The following is a 16,038-nucleotide window of genomic DNA, read 5'->3' as shown; positions in this document are numbered from 1 at the left end:
TCCGTCTTATGGTCGAGACCACGGCCTTATTCGACTGGGCAGAGACCCATTTAGCTTCATTGTCGGCAGAACACATCGCTGGGACCAGCAATATCCAGGCAGACTGGTTAAGCAGAACTACTCTGGATCCTTCGGAGTGGAGACTGGATCCAGGACTATTCCCGCAGATAGTTCGCCACTTCGGGTCTCCATTGGTGGATCTCTTTGCGACCCACATCAACACGCAATTAGTAAGGTTCTACTCCCGGTTTCCGACACCGAGGGCGGAAGGAGTCAATGCCCTCTTGTCACCATGGCCCCAAGGTCTGCTATATGCGTTTCCCCCAACTTGCCTCATACAGAGAGTACTGGACAAGATAATTCAGGAACGGGCAGAAGTGATCCTGGTGGCGCCTCACTGGCCACGGCACCCATGGTTCGCAGACCTGGTAGCCCTATCACTGTCCTCTCCCTGGAGGATTCCTGAACAGGACATTTCTCTCAGCCAGGGGACCATTTGTCACCCGAACCCTCAATGGTTCCAGCTAGCTGCCTGGCATTTGAGAGGAGTAGACTAAGACAGCAGTTGTTACCGGATACAGTCATTGCCACAATGCAGGCAGCTCGTCGTCCATCGATGGCGAGAATATATCAAGCGACGTGGGCAGCCTTTTGTAGGTTCTGCTCGGACCATCAATCTGACCCGAAAGAGGCTTCGATAATTTCAGTATTGGAGTTCCTACAAAGTGGGATTGAGCGGGGCTTAGCTCCTAATACCTTGAAGAGACAGGTAGCGGCTCTCTCAACCATCATTCGAGTGTCAGAGACTCGCTCTCTGGTCCAACAGGGGTGGGTAAGGGATTTTATCAAGGGTGCCGTCAACACGCATTCCCCTCCAATACGTAGATTTCCGACGTGGGATCTCGCCCTTGTCCTTCGAGTACTTACAGGGCCTCCCTTTGAAAACATGAGATCAATCCCAATTCGATTACTCTCACTTAAAACAGTATTTCTAGTGGCAATAACATCGGTCCGCCATGTATCTGAATTATCTGCATTGTCTATTCGACCGGATCTGTGTGTTTTCCATCCGGATAGAGTGGTGTTGAGGCTGGATCCTTCCTTTGTGTGGAAAGTGAATCCTGGATTTCACAGGAAGCAAGAACTCGTTCTCCCAGATTTCTGCACACATGGCCATCACCCTTCGGAGCTCAGGTGGCACAAGATCGATGTCAGGAGAGCCTTGAAGCTCTACATTAGAAGGACAGAATCGTTCAGAAAGACTGAGACGTTGTTTATCTCCTTTGCCCAGAGTAAGATGGGACTTGGAGTCTCATCACAATCCCTCAGTCGCTGGCTTAGAGATTGTATCGAGGAGGCTTACAAAGCTAGCTCCCAATCACCTCCGGCGGGGGTGACAGCGCACTCAACCAGGAGTGCAGCTACATCGACAGCATGGGCAACACAGGCATCCATTGAGGACATTTGCCGTGCAGCGACTTGGGCATCTCCTTCTACCTTTATTCGCCACTATAAACTGGACTCCTTAGCTTCGGCAGAAGCTTCCTTTGGAAGGCGTGTCTTGCAGCGAGTGTGTTCCACTCCAACGACCTTGGCACAGCCTTCTCCCACCCAAGGGATTTGATCTTTGGTATATCCCATGTTGGACTCTCCTTCCAAGTGCAGTGGAGAAGAACCGTTGTACATACCTGAACGGTCTTCTCAATGCACTGGAAGGAGATTCCAAACCTACCCGGCATGGTCTTTGGCCAGGTCGCCGGAGTATTTGGGTTATTAAAGTTGTCCGTTGTTAATGTTCAGTAAATTCTGGTTATCTTTACATTGTCTTCGTTTTTAAAACTGAGCTCATGGGGGCGACTAGGGGGCGGTGCCTGCTAATTATTTAAATTAACTCAGTCTCTACCAATAGGATTGGTAATTTACCCATGTTGGACTCTCCTTCCAGTGCATTGAGAGGTATGTACAACAGTTCATTCATTTAACAACCATATTGCTAACTTACCAACTGCAGTGATTCACTTAACTGTGGCAAGAAACATCGTAAAATTGGGCAAAACTCACTTAACAAATATCTTGCTTAGCAACAGAAATTTTGGGCTCCATTGTAATTGTAAGTCAAGAACTACCTATTTTAATTTCCTAAATATTACTGGCAGTTGACATCTGCTTCATATTTTGCTGATTTAGTTGTGGGGAAAATAGATAGGAGTATTACAGATAGTCCTCGATTTACAACCAATTGTTTAGTGACTTTACAAAGTTATAATGGTACTGAAAAAAATAACAATATATTTTTCACATTTAGGACCATTGCATTTTCTCAGTGATCGCATGATCAAAATTCGGGCACTTGGCAGTTAGAATCTATTTTATCATAGTTGTATTGTCCCGGGTCATGTGATCACCATTTATGACTTTCTCAGCCAGTTCCCAACAAAGAAAGTGAATGAGGGAGCTCTAATTTATGTCATGAATGCACAATTCATTTAATAACCACAGTGATTTGCTTAACAATTTAACTCACTTAACAATTGCATTGTTTAGCATTTAAATTTTGGGCTCAATTTTGGTCATACATCGAGGGCTATCTGTAGCTAAGTTGACTGCCTTGAGTATAAACATATATATTTGGTGTGTGGGTGTGTATTGTGTAATAATAAAAAGATGGAATGTTATCATTATTGTGGTTGGTTGCCCAGTTAGCCTTGTATGCCGCCCCGAGTCTTCATAGAAGGGCAAAGTCTAAATAATAATGATGATGATAATAATAATAATAATAATAATAATAATAATAATTTTTTAAAAAACTGAATTTGGTTTATTATTCATCTATCAAGACTTTGTTAAGGACCTAAGATAATCTGAGTTTGATTATAGTTGGTCAGACATTTTCTACTGCAGCTTGACTTCTTGACTCCAATCCCCCCCCCCGCAGGGAGGCGGAACCAACTAGGTGGTTCCGAACCAGACGCCTAATGGACCCAGAGGGCTTTCAGAAGGCGCTTGGGGTTATACCAGATACACTTGTCCACAGTTCGGTAGAGTCTCTTGCCATGGCCTGGAACAAGGCTGCGACGGAGGCTCTTGACTGGATTGCGCCATTGCGACCTCCATGGCGCTAGACCCTGGAGAGCTCCTTGGTTCACCGAGGAACTCTGGGAGTTGAAACACCAGAAGAGTTGTCTAGAGATGCGCTGGAAGAAAAGTAAGTCTGAATCCGATTGAACACTTGTAAAAGCATATTTTAAGACTTACAAGGTGCCGCTCAAGGCGGCAAGATGTGTGCATCATGCTGCCTTGATTGCATCAGCGGAATCTTGCCCGGCCATTCTTTTTAGGGTGACTTGCTCCCTCCTTAACCAGGGGGGAGTTGGGGAGCCCTTGTAGAGCAGTGTTGAGGACTTCAACTCATTTTTTGCTGATAAAATCGCTCGGATCCGGATGGAGCTTGACTCCAATTGGATAACAGAGTTGACTGACAACGAGTCAGTCGAGGTGACTATGGCCCGTCCTTGTCCACCTGTCTGGGAGGAGTTTGACCTGGTGATACCTGATGAAGTGGACAAGGCCATTGGAGCTGTAAGTTCCGCCACCTGTTTACTGGATCTGTGTCCCTCTTGGCTGGTTTTGGCCAGCAGAGAGGTGACACAGAGCTGGCTCCAGGAGATTGTCAACGCTTCTCTGAGGAGGGGGTCCTTTCCAGCTCCCTACAAGGAGGCACTTGTGCGCCCGCTCCTCAAGAAGCCTTCTTAACAACTATCGCCCCGTCTCCAACCTTCCCTTTATGAGGAAGGTTGTTGAGAAGGTGGTGGCGCTCCATTTCCAGCGGTCCTTAGAAGAAGCCAATTATCTAGGCCCTCAACAGTCAGGATTCAGGCCCGACTAAAGCACGGAAACTGCTTTGGTCACGCTGATGGATGATCACTGGCGGGCCCAGGACAGGGTTTTATCCTCTGTCCTGGTGCTTCTTGACCTCTCAGCGGCTTTCGATACCATCGACCATGGTATATTTCTGCACCGGCTGGAGGGGTTGGGAGTGGGAGGCACTGTTTTACAGTGGTTCTCCTCCTATCTCTCCGGTCGGTCGCAGTCGGTGTTAGTGGGGGGTCAGAGGTCAACCTCTAGGTCTCTCCCTTGTGGAGTGCCTCAGGAGTCGATCCCCCTGCTATTCAATATCTACATGAAACCGCTGGGCGAGATCATCCAAAGGCATTGGGTGAGGTATCTTCAGTACGCTGATGATACTCAGTTGTACATCTCCACCCCATGTCCAGTCAGTGAAGCAGTGGAAGTGATGTTCCGGTGCCTGGAGGCTGTTAGGGTCTGGATGGGTGTCAACAGGCTCGTACACAACCCTGACAAGACAGAGTGGCTGTGGGTTTTGCCTCCCAAGGACAATTCCATCTGTCCGTCCATTACCCTGGGGGGGAATTATTAACCCCCTCGGAGAGGGTCAGCAACTTGGATGTCCTCCTCGATCCACATCTGACATTAGAACACCACCTTTCGGCTGTGGCAAGGAGGGCATTTGCCCAGGTTGGCCTGGTGCACCTATTTGGACTGGGAGTCACTGCTCACAGTCACTCATACCCTCATCACTTTGAGGCTCGACTACTGTAACACTCTCTGCATGGGGCTACCTTTGAAAAGTGTTCGGAAACTTCAGATCATGCAGAATGCGGCTGCGAGAGCAATCATGGGCATCCCCCGATATGCCCATATTACATCAACCAATATGCCCATATTACATCAACACTCCACAGCCTGCACTGGCTGCTGATCAGTTTCCGGTCATAATTCAAAGTGTTGGCTATGACCTATAAATCCCTACATGGCATCGGACCAGAATACCTTCGAGACCGCCTTCTGCCGTACGCATCCCAGCAGCTGATTAGGTCCCACAGAGTCAGACTTCTCTGGGTTCCATCGACAAAACAATGTCGTTTGGGGGGACCTAGGGGAAGAACCTTCTCTGTGGTGGCCCTGGCCCTCTGGAACCAACTCCCCCCCAGAGATTAGGACCGCCGCCACCCTCCTCTCCTATAAACTATTGAAAACCCACCTATGTTGCCAGGCATGGGGAAATTGATTCCCCCGGGCTGTCCCATTCTATGTATGGTATGTTGAGTTGTGTGATTGTTCTTAATAAGGGTTTCTTAATTGTTCTGTTTTTTACATTGGATTTGTACAGCAATACCTCATCTTACGAACTTAATTGGTTCTGGGACGAGGTTCGTAAGGTGAAAAGTTCGTAAGATGAAACAGTTTCCCATAGGAATCCATGGAAAAGCGAATCATGCGTGCAAGCCCAAAACTCACCCCTTTTGCCCATTACTGCCAGCATTCAGATCTTTGTTCGGGGGCGGGGTCAGCCGGGGGTTGGATGTGACATTCCCGGCGCTGCTGCTGCTCCTCAAAGGGAACCCACCGCCACCACTATCCTCTTGTCCTGGCAAGAGGGATGGAATCCGCCGGGACGTGGCAGCCCCACCCTTTGGGAGGGCGGGGCTGGAGCAGAGGGGCGACTGTGAAGGGACTGGCTCACCGAAAGCGCTCCCAGCGAAGCGGCTGCAAGAGGGTTTTCTCCGAGCGCTTTGAGAACACCTGCCCCGCCCCTCTTGCAGTGCCTTCGCTGGGAGCGCTTTCGTCCAGGGCTGTCAGCGAAGGGGCTGCAGGAGAGGTGAGGCAGGCTTTCTCCGAGCGCTTTGGGAATGTCTTCCCTGCCTCTCCTGCAGCCCCTTTGCTGACAGCCCTGGACGAAAGCACTCCCAGCAAAGGGGCTGCGAGAGGGGCGGGGCGGGCATTCCCAAAGCGTTCAGAGAAAGCGCTCCCAGCGAAGCGACTGCGAGAGCGCTTTTTCTGAGCGCTTTGGGAACGCCTGCCCCGCGTCTCCAGCCCCTTCGCTGGGAGCGCTCTTGTCCAGGGCTGCCAGCGAAGGGGCTGCAGGGGAGGTGGGGCGGGCATTCCGGAAGCGCTTGATGAAAGCGCTCCCAGCGAAGCGGCTGTAAGAGCGCTTTCTCCGACCGCGGAATTCCGGCGGGGGCTGTAATCAAATGGGAAATCTCGACAGTGACAGTCACAAGGCAGGGAAATATTGGCGGCAGTCAGAGAGCGCACGCACAATACAGGGGCGCACACATAGTAAGAGAGCCCATGCACCCGGGCTCGGGTTCGTAAAACGAAGATGGTTCTTAAGACAAGGCAAACAAATCGTCAACCCCGGGTTTGTATCACCAAAAGTTCATATGAAGGGGCATAAGTAAGACGAGTAGACTGTATTGTTTGTTGGGAGCCGCTCCAAGTTCTCGAAGAGGGGTGGCATACAAATCTAATAAATTATTATTATTATTATTATTATTATTATTATTATTATTATTATTTCTCTACATTATATGCATACACTGTGCATACATTACAGTAGATCTTCATAGCAGCATAAAATAATTAATATGCATTTTCATTACATTGTGATTTGAGATTTGTTCCTAGTCCAGTTGGTCCCTTAAAAAGATTTAATAAAGCTGTAATTTATGTCCTAATTTATTTAGCCTGTAAATAAAATTTAACTCATTTTTATAGGCATATGACAATTTAAGTTTGAGTGACCATTTGTTAAGAGCTGTGCTGAATCTTCTTAGAAGGGAAGTGTCTGAGCATGGACGTCATTTGCAGCAATATTTCAATTTGTTCGTGATATATTCCAACTTAGGTAATTTTCGGTTTCTTTCTAAAAGCAATTAAACTAAATGTTCAGATAATTTCATTTGATTATGCCATATTATTCCGTAATTCTCTTCCACTTGAAATAATCCAATCTCATTTAAAGGTTCATGCCAGTTTTTTATATAGCCCATTAGGTGTTACAGAAACTCCTTTACAGTGAAAACTGTGGTTTTAAGTTATCTTCTGGAAATTCTCTCCAATTCTTCAGTGAAGAAAATCAGTAATTGGGAAGCTTCTTTGAAATATGTATTACCAATGTACATTTGAATCCAAGGCTAGAGGGAGTAATAAATATTTTCTAAACTTTAAAGGTAGAGAAAAAAGATCTGTCAGAACTGGCACGTTCCAAGTTGCACTGATTATAAATTGTACCACCTATTAGGATCCTGGAAGTACACCTCTATCTACCCTCTCCTGCCACATACCTCCCAGAGACCAATTAGAGCACACAGAGTTGGCCTCCTCCACGTCCCGTCAGCCAAACAATGTAAACTGGCGGGACCTAGGGGGAAAGCCTTCTCTGTTGCCGCCCCGGCTCTATGGAATCAACAACCCCCCCATGTCTGTACTGCTCCCATCCTGCTAGCTTTTCGTAAGGCCATAAAGATGGCTATGCCAGCAGGCCTGGGGGCTTTAAATTAATCAGCTTGACCATCTGTATAATTATGATTGTGGATGAATGGTATGTATGCATGTCATGGAGTCGTCCTAATACGAGTTTTAGCTAGGGTTTTAGTAATTAGATTCTTTTTTCTTTGACTTATTTTTATTGTTGTTGTAATTTTATATTGTAATATTGTTGTAAGCCGCCCTGAGTCCTTTGGGATTGGGCGGCATAGAAATCAATGAGAAAGATTTGTTTGCCGATTTGAGTGATTTACTGATTGTGATGTATAACTGGAGAGATTGAATTTTGATGAATGTGTCTAATTTCCTGACATATACATGGAAGTAATTTGCAATTTATTTATTCGGAAATGTTTTCTTGACATCTATCAGGACATCTATTAACTATCTTAATTGATAGTTTTCAGATATTCGTGTAGTCCTCATTCAAATGCTAATTAGATTTGATCATGCTTTTTTGGGAATCTACTAGGAAGAATCAACTAGATGTTGCTGTCTGGTTATATTCACATTTCCATTTTCCACAAAACATGATCCGGTGATTGGATTATGATATGTATGAATTTTTGTAGATAATATTTTGGTAAAATGTAATTAGATTCCTAATGATTTTTCCCTTTTATTGCCTTTCCATTTAGGTGTAGCAGAAAAAACACAACTTTTAAAATTAAATGTCCCTTCAACATTTATGCTTGTGGCACTGGATGAAGGCCCAGGTCCTCCAATCAAATACCAGTATGCTGAATTGGGCAAACTATACACTGTGGTGTCCCAACTAATCCGCTGTTGCAATGTGGCATCACGAATGCAGTCTTCTATTAATGGTACTATTTTGCACTTTATAAATAATGTATTTAGTATGAAACCTGTGTGATGGAATTTGGATAAACTTTGCTTTATGTTTCTAATAGATTTAATCATTAGAAATTTAGAAGAGAAATTTAAATAATGAGAAATTTAAATCAGCTATGCATAAGAAATTTCATTACTGTTAGATATTACTGAATATGTTATATCAATAATTTTATAGTCTAATGTATATTCTATACTGATAAAGAGATGAGAGTAATCAGGCCTCTGTGATGCTTTTTTCAGAAACCGCATTAATCAGTTTGAAGTAGAAAATGGAAATTTTAGTTCCTAGACTTGATTGCAATGTGTGTTTGATGGATGCTTCTACTTAGAACCATGCATTTGGTTAATGCTTCCATTTCTGTCCTTAGAGGAAGTGCTAGCTTTTACTTTAACACCAGCTTCCTTGGGTTAATTTTGTTACCATTTGAATTATACTTTTAAAGAAAATTGTATTATTAAATTTGCTAGTACAGTAAAATAGAAATCAATGCCAGTGATAGATAAAACTTCCTTTTACTATTGTTTTAATACAGTTGTCAAGTAGCATGACCAAATAGCTAGCTCCAGTATGAGAGCATTGCAGCACTTAAAAAACCCACCACATTCTGGAATGATATTTTACATAACTAACTGGTGTTCATGCAAATAATTGCTACAGCTTCAATTATATATGTATCTTTGGTATAATATTAGATCTAGGTCAATCCTGGGCACTTTATGGACTGCGGATCACATCTAGGCCACATCTGGCCCTTTGGCTGTCTCTGATTGGCCAACAGTGATGGTGGGTAGGGAGGCAGCAGTGAGGGGTGGGTACAACAGTCCTCTACAACTGTTCCAGTTTCTTATTTGGTCCCTTTGGAAAATTAATTCCCACCTTGATCTAGGAAACTCTTATACATGATTTTTCTGTTAAACAGGAGATATGTATATTTGTGTGTTAGCATGGGTTTTAGAATTTGATGTTATTAATATATATCAAAAAGACCAAAAAATAAAGTACTGCATACTTATTTTAGGTAATCCTCCACTTAACAATCCATATGGTGATCCTAATTTATCACAACCAATAATGGCACTGCAGCAAAATGTGGCAGAAATTTTGTTTGTACGGACCAGTTATGTCAAAAAAATTATAGAAGATTGTAGTAATTCAGAAGAGACTATCAAACTTCTTCGTTTCTGCTGTTGGGAAAATCCTCAGTTTTCATCTACAGTTCTCAGTGAATTACTTTGGCAGGTAAAATTCCCTATTGATATGGCTTTGTCATATCATTGTTATTAATATATGTACAGTTTGATTTATATCCATATAAAATATTTGCATCCCTCTCTCAAATACATTTCCAAGCAAAGTGACTCCAGCATATTAAAACAAGTAATTAATAGCAGAATTGAAGTTTCTGAACCAAGTCACAGGAATTGGGTTGGTTTAAGTCTTGTTGCACTAAACTTTAAGAACCAATTTTTACTTCAGAAGCAATTTCAATGCAAGGGAAGCAATTCATAAATAATTTTCAGGCAGTTTAATTCACCATATATGGCAAAACTCAATTAACAAAAGATTTTACAGGTGATAGATCATATTTCCACAGTTGTTTACTTAATTTGTATAATGAAATTATGACATAAATGTTACGCATTAAAATGATACAACTTTTCACTATGGTGTATTCATGCCCGTGAGCTAAATTTCTGTAATAATGAACCTTTATATGTAATGCACATTTGTAAATAATGGAGACCTTTCCTTTGCAGTTAGTAATTTAAATCAAAGTTTAACTGTCAGAACAAAAACAAAAACGATAGTTAGCTGGAATGTAGCTGCAGTTCTTGGTTTGATTTTGCAATACAATAGACTCCCAAGTTGGCTCTTCTATATTTTATTTTAATGGCTTTCTAAAATCAGAACCCATAATTGTTTATTAGTCGAACTAGAATATGAATAGGAGAAGGAAAAATAGACTTCCCCAAATTTTTGATAATTGATTTGATATTAATCTGAATTAATCTAGTGGAAAAGCATAAAAATACTTGTGTATTTTTGTATTTTTATTCTAATGAAGTATGTTCCAAGAATTCAGTTACTTTTACAGACACACTTATACATGATTACACATGGATATATACATATCTAGATTCCCAGGCATATGTACATGAAGAATAATTAATTATTTAATTATAAAATCTTATTTAAAAACATTTTACCAATAGTTTTTATGATCTAAAATGGTTCATAATACTAATTCATAATATATATATTGCGATATATGTTTGAATTACCAGAAGTTGTATGTAAATATTTTCCTTTCAAGGTTGCTTATTCTTACACATACGAACTTCGACCTTATTTGGATCTACTTCTCCAAATTTTACTAATTGAGGATTCTTGGCAGACTCACAGGTTAGCATTTGAGACTCTTGGTCTTTTCTTCTGTTTGAAAATCTATTAGAAGCCTAAAACTAATTATTAACTTGCCTAACAAATGCAAATTCTACTTCTATAACAATGTAAATTATGTGTTTGAGCAGGAGATATTCAGGTGATGATGGGGCACACTATTGCCCCAGAAAAAGGACCAGTTAATAATTGGATGGAATTTATTAAAGGTCAGACCAAGTTTGACTGACAGATTTGAAATTTATGTATGTATTTGTATTGAGGGGGGTGTTATGGGTAATTATATTTATAAGACAAAATCTGTTCCTTCTTCTTACTGACATTTAAATGTTTTATAGATAAAATATAATAACTAAAGATGTGTCAAAATGAAACTGAAAATATAGCATTGCTAATATACACTGTGTGCACAATTATTAGGCAACTTGTATTTTGAAGGATTAATTTTATTATTGAACAATTACAGTGCTCTCTGGAAAGCCAAAATGTTAATAAACCTCAAACCTGAATATTTAAGAAAGTAAAAGTGAGGTTTTGATTTTTTTTAGGACAGTATCTATGTATTGCACAATTATTAGGCAACTATTAGTGTGTAGAGTCATTATGCAACTAAATGAAAAAGGGAAATTTGTCCATCTCACTCGTTTATTTGCATTTAAGGTGAGAATAATAAACAATTCAAAATGTACATTTCAAAACAAAAAATCAATGACAAATATAGCCATCCTTCTTTTCAAAAACAGTTATAAGCTTCCATTCAGAGAATCCATCAATTTCTTGATCTGTTGACGATCCTTTTTTTTAAGTAACCACAGCCTCCCAGACACTGCTCAGAAAGGTGTACTGTTTTCCTTCACCATAAACTTCCCATTTAAGAAGGGCTCACAAAATCTCAATAGGGTTTAGGTCAGGTGAGGAAAGGGGGGCATATCATTATTATTTCATCTTTAAGGCCTTTACTAGCTAGTCACACAGTGCAGTACAGTAGTCCCTCGTAATACAAAGCCCTCATCATACGAACTTTTCGAGATACGAACCCAGGGCTCGGAATTTTTTTGCCTCTTCTTACGAACTTTTTTTGCCTTACGAACCTGCCACCGCCGCCGGGATGCCCCACCGCCGGACTTCCATTGCAACGGCGCTTGGGTTCGGGTGACCATCGAGAAGCGCCGCCGCCCAGCTGTCACCTTCCCAGAAGAGCTGTGGAGCTGTCGGCCGGTCAGGAGGCTCAAACAGAGGTGGGGAATCCCAATAGGGAATTCCAGGGGCGGAGCTTTGACGTCACGGAGACGTCCTTCCTGGCCGGCGAAAACGGGGACTCCAGGAAAGACATCCCCGTGACGTCAAAGCTCCTCCCCTGGAATTCCCTATTGGGATTCCCCACCTCCGTTTGAGCCTCCTGACCGGCCGACAGCTCCACGGATCTTCTGGGAAGGTGACAGCCGTGCGGTGGTGCTTCTTGGCGGTCACCTGAACGCCAAACCCGAACTTGAACTTTTGCCGAACTTCCGGGTTTGGTGTTCAGGAGAACGCCGAGAAGCCCCCCGGCTGTTTTGGAAGGTGACAGCTGGGCGGCGGCGCTTCGCGGCGGCGGCACGAACCCGAAATTTTCAGGTTCGGCGTTCAGGAGAACGCCAAGAAGCACCCGGCTGTTTCAAAAGGTGACAGCCAGGCGGCGGCGCCCAGCAGAGCGCCCATTTTTGTGATTGGGGGGGGGCTTGCACACATTAATTGGCTTTCCATTGTTTCCTATGGGAAACATTGTTTCGTCTTACGAACTTTTCACCTTACGAACCTCCTCCTGGCACCAATTAAGTTCGTAAGACAAGATATCACTGTACTTCAATGTATGCAATGGAGCATTGTGCTGCATAAAAATCATGGTGGTATTGAAAGATGAAGATTTTTTCCTGTACCACAGCATGAAGGAAGCGTCTTCTAAAAACTGACAGTAGGTTTGGGAGTTGACCCAGCTAGCTCATCTTTAATAATACCAGCCCATACCATCTTTAATAATACCAGCCCATACCCCACTTCTACCTTGCTGGCATCTGAGTTAAAGTGGAGTTCTGGGCCCATTACTGATTCAGCCATAGGTCCGCCTATCCATCTGGTCTGTCAAAAGTCACTCTCATCTCATCAGTCCATAACACCTGTGAAAAATCTGTCTTCAGATATTTCTTGGCCCAGTCTTGCCTTTTCAACTCATGTGTCCTGTTCAGTGGTGGTTGGGTTTCTGGCTTCCTTACTTTGGCCATGTTTCTGAGCACTGAACACCTTGTATTTTGGGGCATTCCAGATAGGTTGCAGTTCTGGAATATTGCAGTACTGGTGGATAGTGGATTCCTGGTAGTTTCACATTTGATTCTTCTCAAATCTTTGGCAATTAATGTGCATCTTTTTTTTTCTCAAGACATTTCTTGCAACCTTGTTGACTATTTGCAACAAAACATTTAATGGTTTTGTGATCATGCCGCAATATCTTAGCAATTTCAAGAGTGCTGCATCCCTCTGAAAAACGTTTTACAATTATTAACTTTTCAGAGTCAGTTAAATCTCTTTTTTAGCCCATTTTGCCTGAGAAACAGAAGCTGCCTAATAATTATGCACACTATAAGGTGTCGCTCTCCTTAGGTCACATCCTCCCTCATTACCCAACTACACCATCACCTGATCTGCTCATATCCACTAAGCATTTAAATTTATATAGCTTGGAAGTGAAAAATATGCATACAAAGGATGATACAGTCCAAATAATAACTTGCCTAATAATTGTGCATATGATACAATAAAAATATACAAAAGAGTAATTAAATTATGCGTAAGATAGAATGAGCTCAACCCTTTAAAATATTAATATAGAATATATATTGCTCCACCTTCTCATTTTTAATAGTGTACTGTTTCAGCACAATGATATTTATATAATAGGTATTTAACATTCTGCTATTTAGATGCTTTAATGAATATAGATAAATGAATATTCTATTCATACGGTAGTAGTTACAGTTTCAGATATTAAAAGTACAAGCATTATTATTTTTGTTGCTTCTTAAGTTGGCCCTCTGCAATTGTCTTCCATTATATTCTGTGTCCTCTTTTATTTATTATATAAACAGAAGTTTCTGCTAATATTAAAAAAGTAATACAGTACTCATCTAATTTTAAAGCTGCTTGCTATTTTTTAAAACAAATCCCAGAAGAGTGAAGAAAGGTGATTTTAATTAATCCTTCCTTCTTCTGTAATTAATGAAAATATTGTTATAAAGCAAAATTAGCATAAATGTGCTTTAGCTAAATATTAGTTCTTTGTGAAATCTGGGATCTAGTCCAAAGACAAATTGGAAAGGAATAAAGCTATCTTTTTATAATACAGACAATTTTATAGCTCAGCAATGGCAACTCTTTTTTTCCTCGGGTGCTAAAAGAGCATACGCGTGTGCTATTGCGCACGCGCAAGTGCCCATTCCCATAATTCAATGCCTGGGGAAGACAAAAACAGCTTCCTCCACTTCCCGGAGGCCCTCTGGAGGCTGGAAATGGCCTGTTTCCCAACTTCTGGTGGGCCCAGTAAGCTAGTGATTCGCCCTCCCCAGGCTCCAAAGGCTTCTCTGTGGCCGGGGGAAGGTAAAAACGCTGCCCCCCCCCCCCCGAGGCTCTCTGAAAGCCAAAAACGCTCTTCCAGAGCCTCTGTGCGAGCTAGAAATTAGCATATGCATGTTGGAGCTGAGCTAGGGCAACAACTCGTGTGCCAGCAGATACGGCTCTGCATGCCACCTGTGGCACCCATGTCATAGGTTTGCCATCACTCTTATAGATTTTCTGCTTTTGTTAAATTCTGATCTTTTAATTTGTTTGGGTTCCCTAAGGATTCACAATGCACTTAAAGGAATTCCAGATGATCGTGATGGGTTGTTTGATACCATTCAACGATCCAAGAACCATTATCAAAAAAGGGCTTACCAGTGTATAAAATGTATGGTAGCTCTCTTCAGCAACTGTCCTGTGGCATATCAAATTTTACAGGTAATCGTTTTGATATTGTTTTTGTGTGTTCATTGAAAAAAACCTGGATTGATGGAGGCTTTTTTGGTCAAAACTGAATTCTCACCAGAATAAACCAGCTAAATCAACTTATTATTTTAATAAAATCCTGCCTCCCCATAGAAAGATTATTTTTAGTATTTATTTAATTCTCAGTCATGAACAAGAAGTAATGCATTATATTAAAAGCTGAATGGAATGGAAAAGTTGGAATAATTCTTCAAATATGGAATAACTTCATTTTATCTCTACAGAGTAATGGAGATTTGAAGAGAAAATGGACCTGGGCAGTAGAGTGGCTTGGAGATGAGCTAGAACGTAGGCCTTATACTGGCAACCCACAGTATACATACAATAACTGGTCTCCACCAGTACAGAGTAATGAAACATCAAATGGTTACTTTCTGGAGAGATCTCACAGTGCAAGAATGACTCTTGCAAAGGCTTGCGAACTGTGCCCCGAAGAGGTGAGAAATCTAATGATATTTTGAAATTCATTGGTATATAGATAATCTATCACAAAAATTCTTAATAGAATTACAGCTCATATAATAGATATATGGATTGATATTTTATTTTATTGCATTGGACTAAATATTCCACTGAAAAACTAATTCAGCAACCATTACAAGTTTTGACCTGACCCTTTATTACTTCATTGCTGCCTATGCATAAAGTGAAAATAATCCATTTAATTTTTAAAAATTGACTTAGTAGTAACAAGTATCGAATTATATTTAGTTGTTTGAAGGTCACGAAAATAAGTGGTGAGTACAGTGGTATCTCTACTTAGGAACGCCTCTACTTAAGAACTTTTCTAGATAAGAACCGGGTGTTCAAAAAAAAATTGCCTCTTCTTAAGAACCATTTTCTACTTAAGAACCCAAGCCCAGAAAACTTTCCCAGGAAATTTGAGAGTGGCACGAAGGCCCCACCCGTTTCCTGCCATTTCCCCCTTAATCTTGGCCATCTCGGGCTTTTCGGGGCTGCCAGAGTAGCCTTTCAGTGGCGCTTAAAGAGGCTTTGGCAGTCCAGAGCAAACAAAGCATTTTGTTGCCTCCCAGAGCGTCTGAGCGCAGAAAGGCCAAAGGGGGCGTTTCGCCCTGGTCGAATCAACTCGGCGTCAGCCAAACCAAGGAGTCACCACAGTGAAGGAAAGGCGCTGGCTACAAAGTGAGTGAGTGAGAGAAGAGGGGAGGCCTTCAGCATGGGAAGGAAGTGGAAGCAGGTAGCAGCAGCAGCAACAGTAGCCACCTTTCAGTCAAGGAGCGGGAGGTTCCCCCCTCTTGCCCGCCTGGGTTTCTCTCTCTGGCGCAGTGTATGGGAGGCAGCCTTGTGCTGGGTGTATGGGAGGCGCGTGCTCCTCCTCGCCGTCTCAGAGTCCCTCT

The 16,038-nt window shown here is 42.2% G+C and overlaps 1 protein-coding gene across 1 annotated transcript in view; it reads left to right on the top strand.

Moving 5' to 3' along the window:
- Positions 1-16,038, top strand: part of USP9X (ubiquitin specific peptidase 9 X-linked) — a 270,458-nt gene that overhangs the window by 223,907 nt on the left and 30,513 nt on the right. Inside the window, exons 39-44 of the mRNA XM_070750538.1 lie at positions 6,580-6,709; positions 7,989-8,174; positions 9,225-9,445; positions 10,521-10,609; positions 14,476-14,632; positions 14,905-15,117. Coding sequence (XP_070606639.1) covers positions 6,580-6,709; positions 7,989-8,174; positions 9,225-9,445; positions 10,521-10,609; positions 14,476-14,632; positions 14,905-15,117 — 996 coding nt within the window. The remainder of the gene's footprint in view (positions 1-6,579; positions 6,710-7,988; positions 8,175-9,224; positions 9,446-10,520; positions 10,610-14,475; positions 14,633-14,904; positions 15,118-16,038) is intronic.

The sequence above is a fragment of the Erythrolamprus reginae genome, chromosome 4, assembly GCF_031021105.1.
Source record: "Erythrolamprus reginae isolate rEryReg1 chromosome 4, rEryReg1.hap1, whole genome shotgun sequence".
NCBI lineage: Eukaryota > Metazoa > Chordata > Lepidosauria > Squamata > Dipsadidae > Erythrolamprus > Erythrolamprus reginae.
Note: the sequence above shows the minus strand (reverse complement) of the source record. Positions and strands in the feature narration are given on the sequence as shown.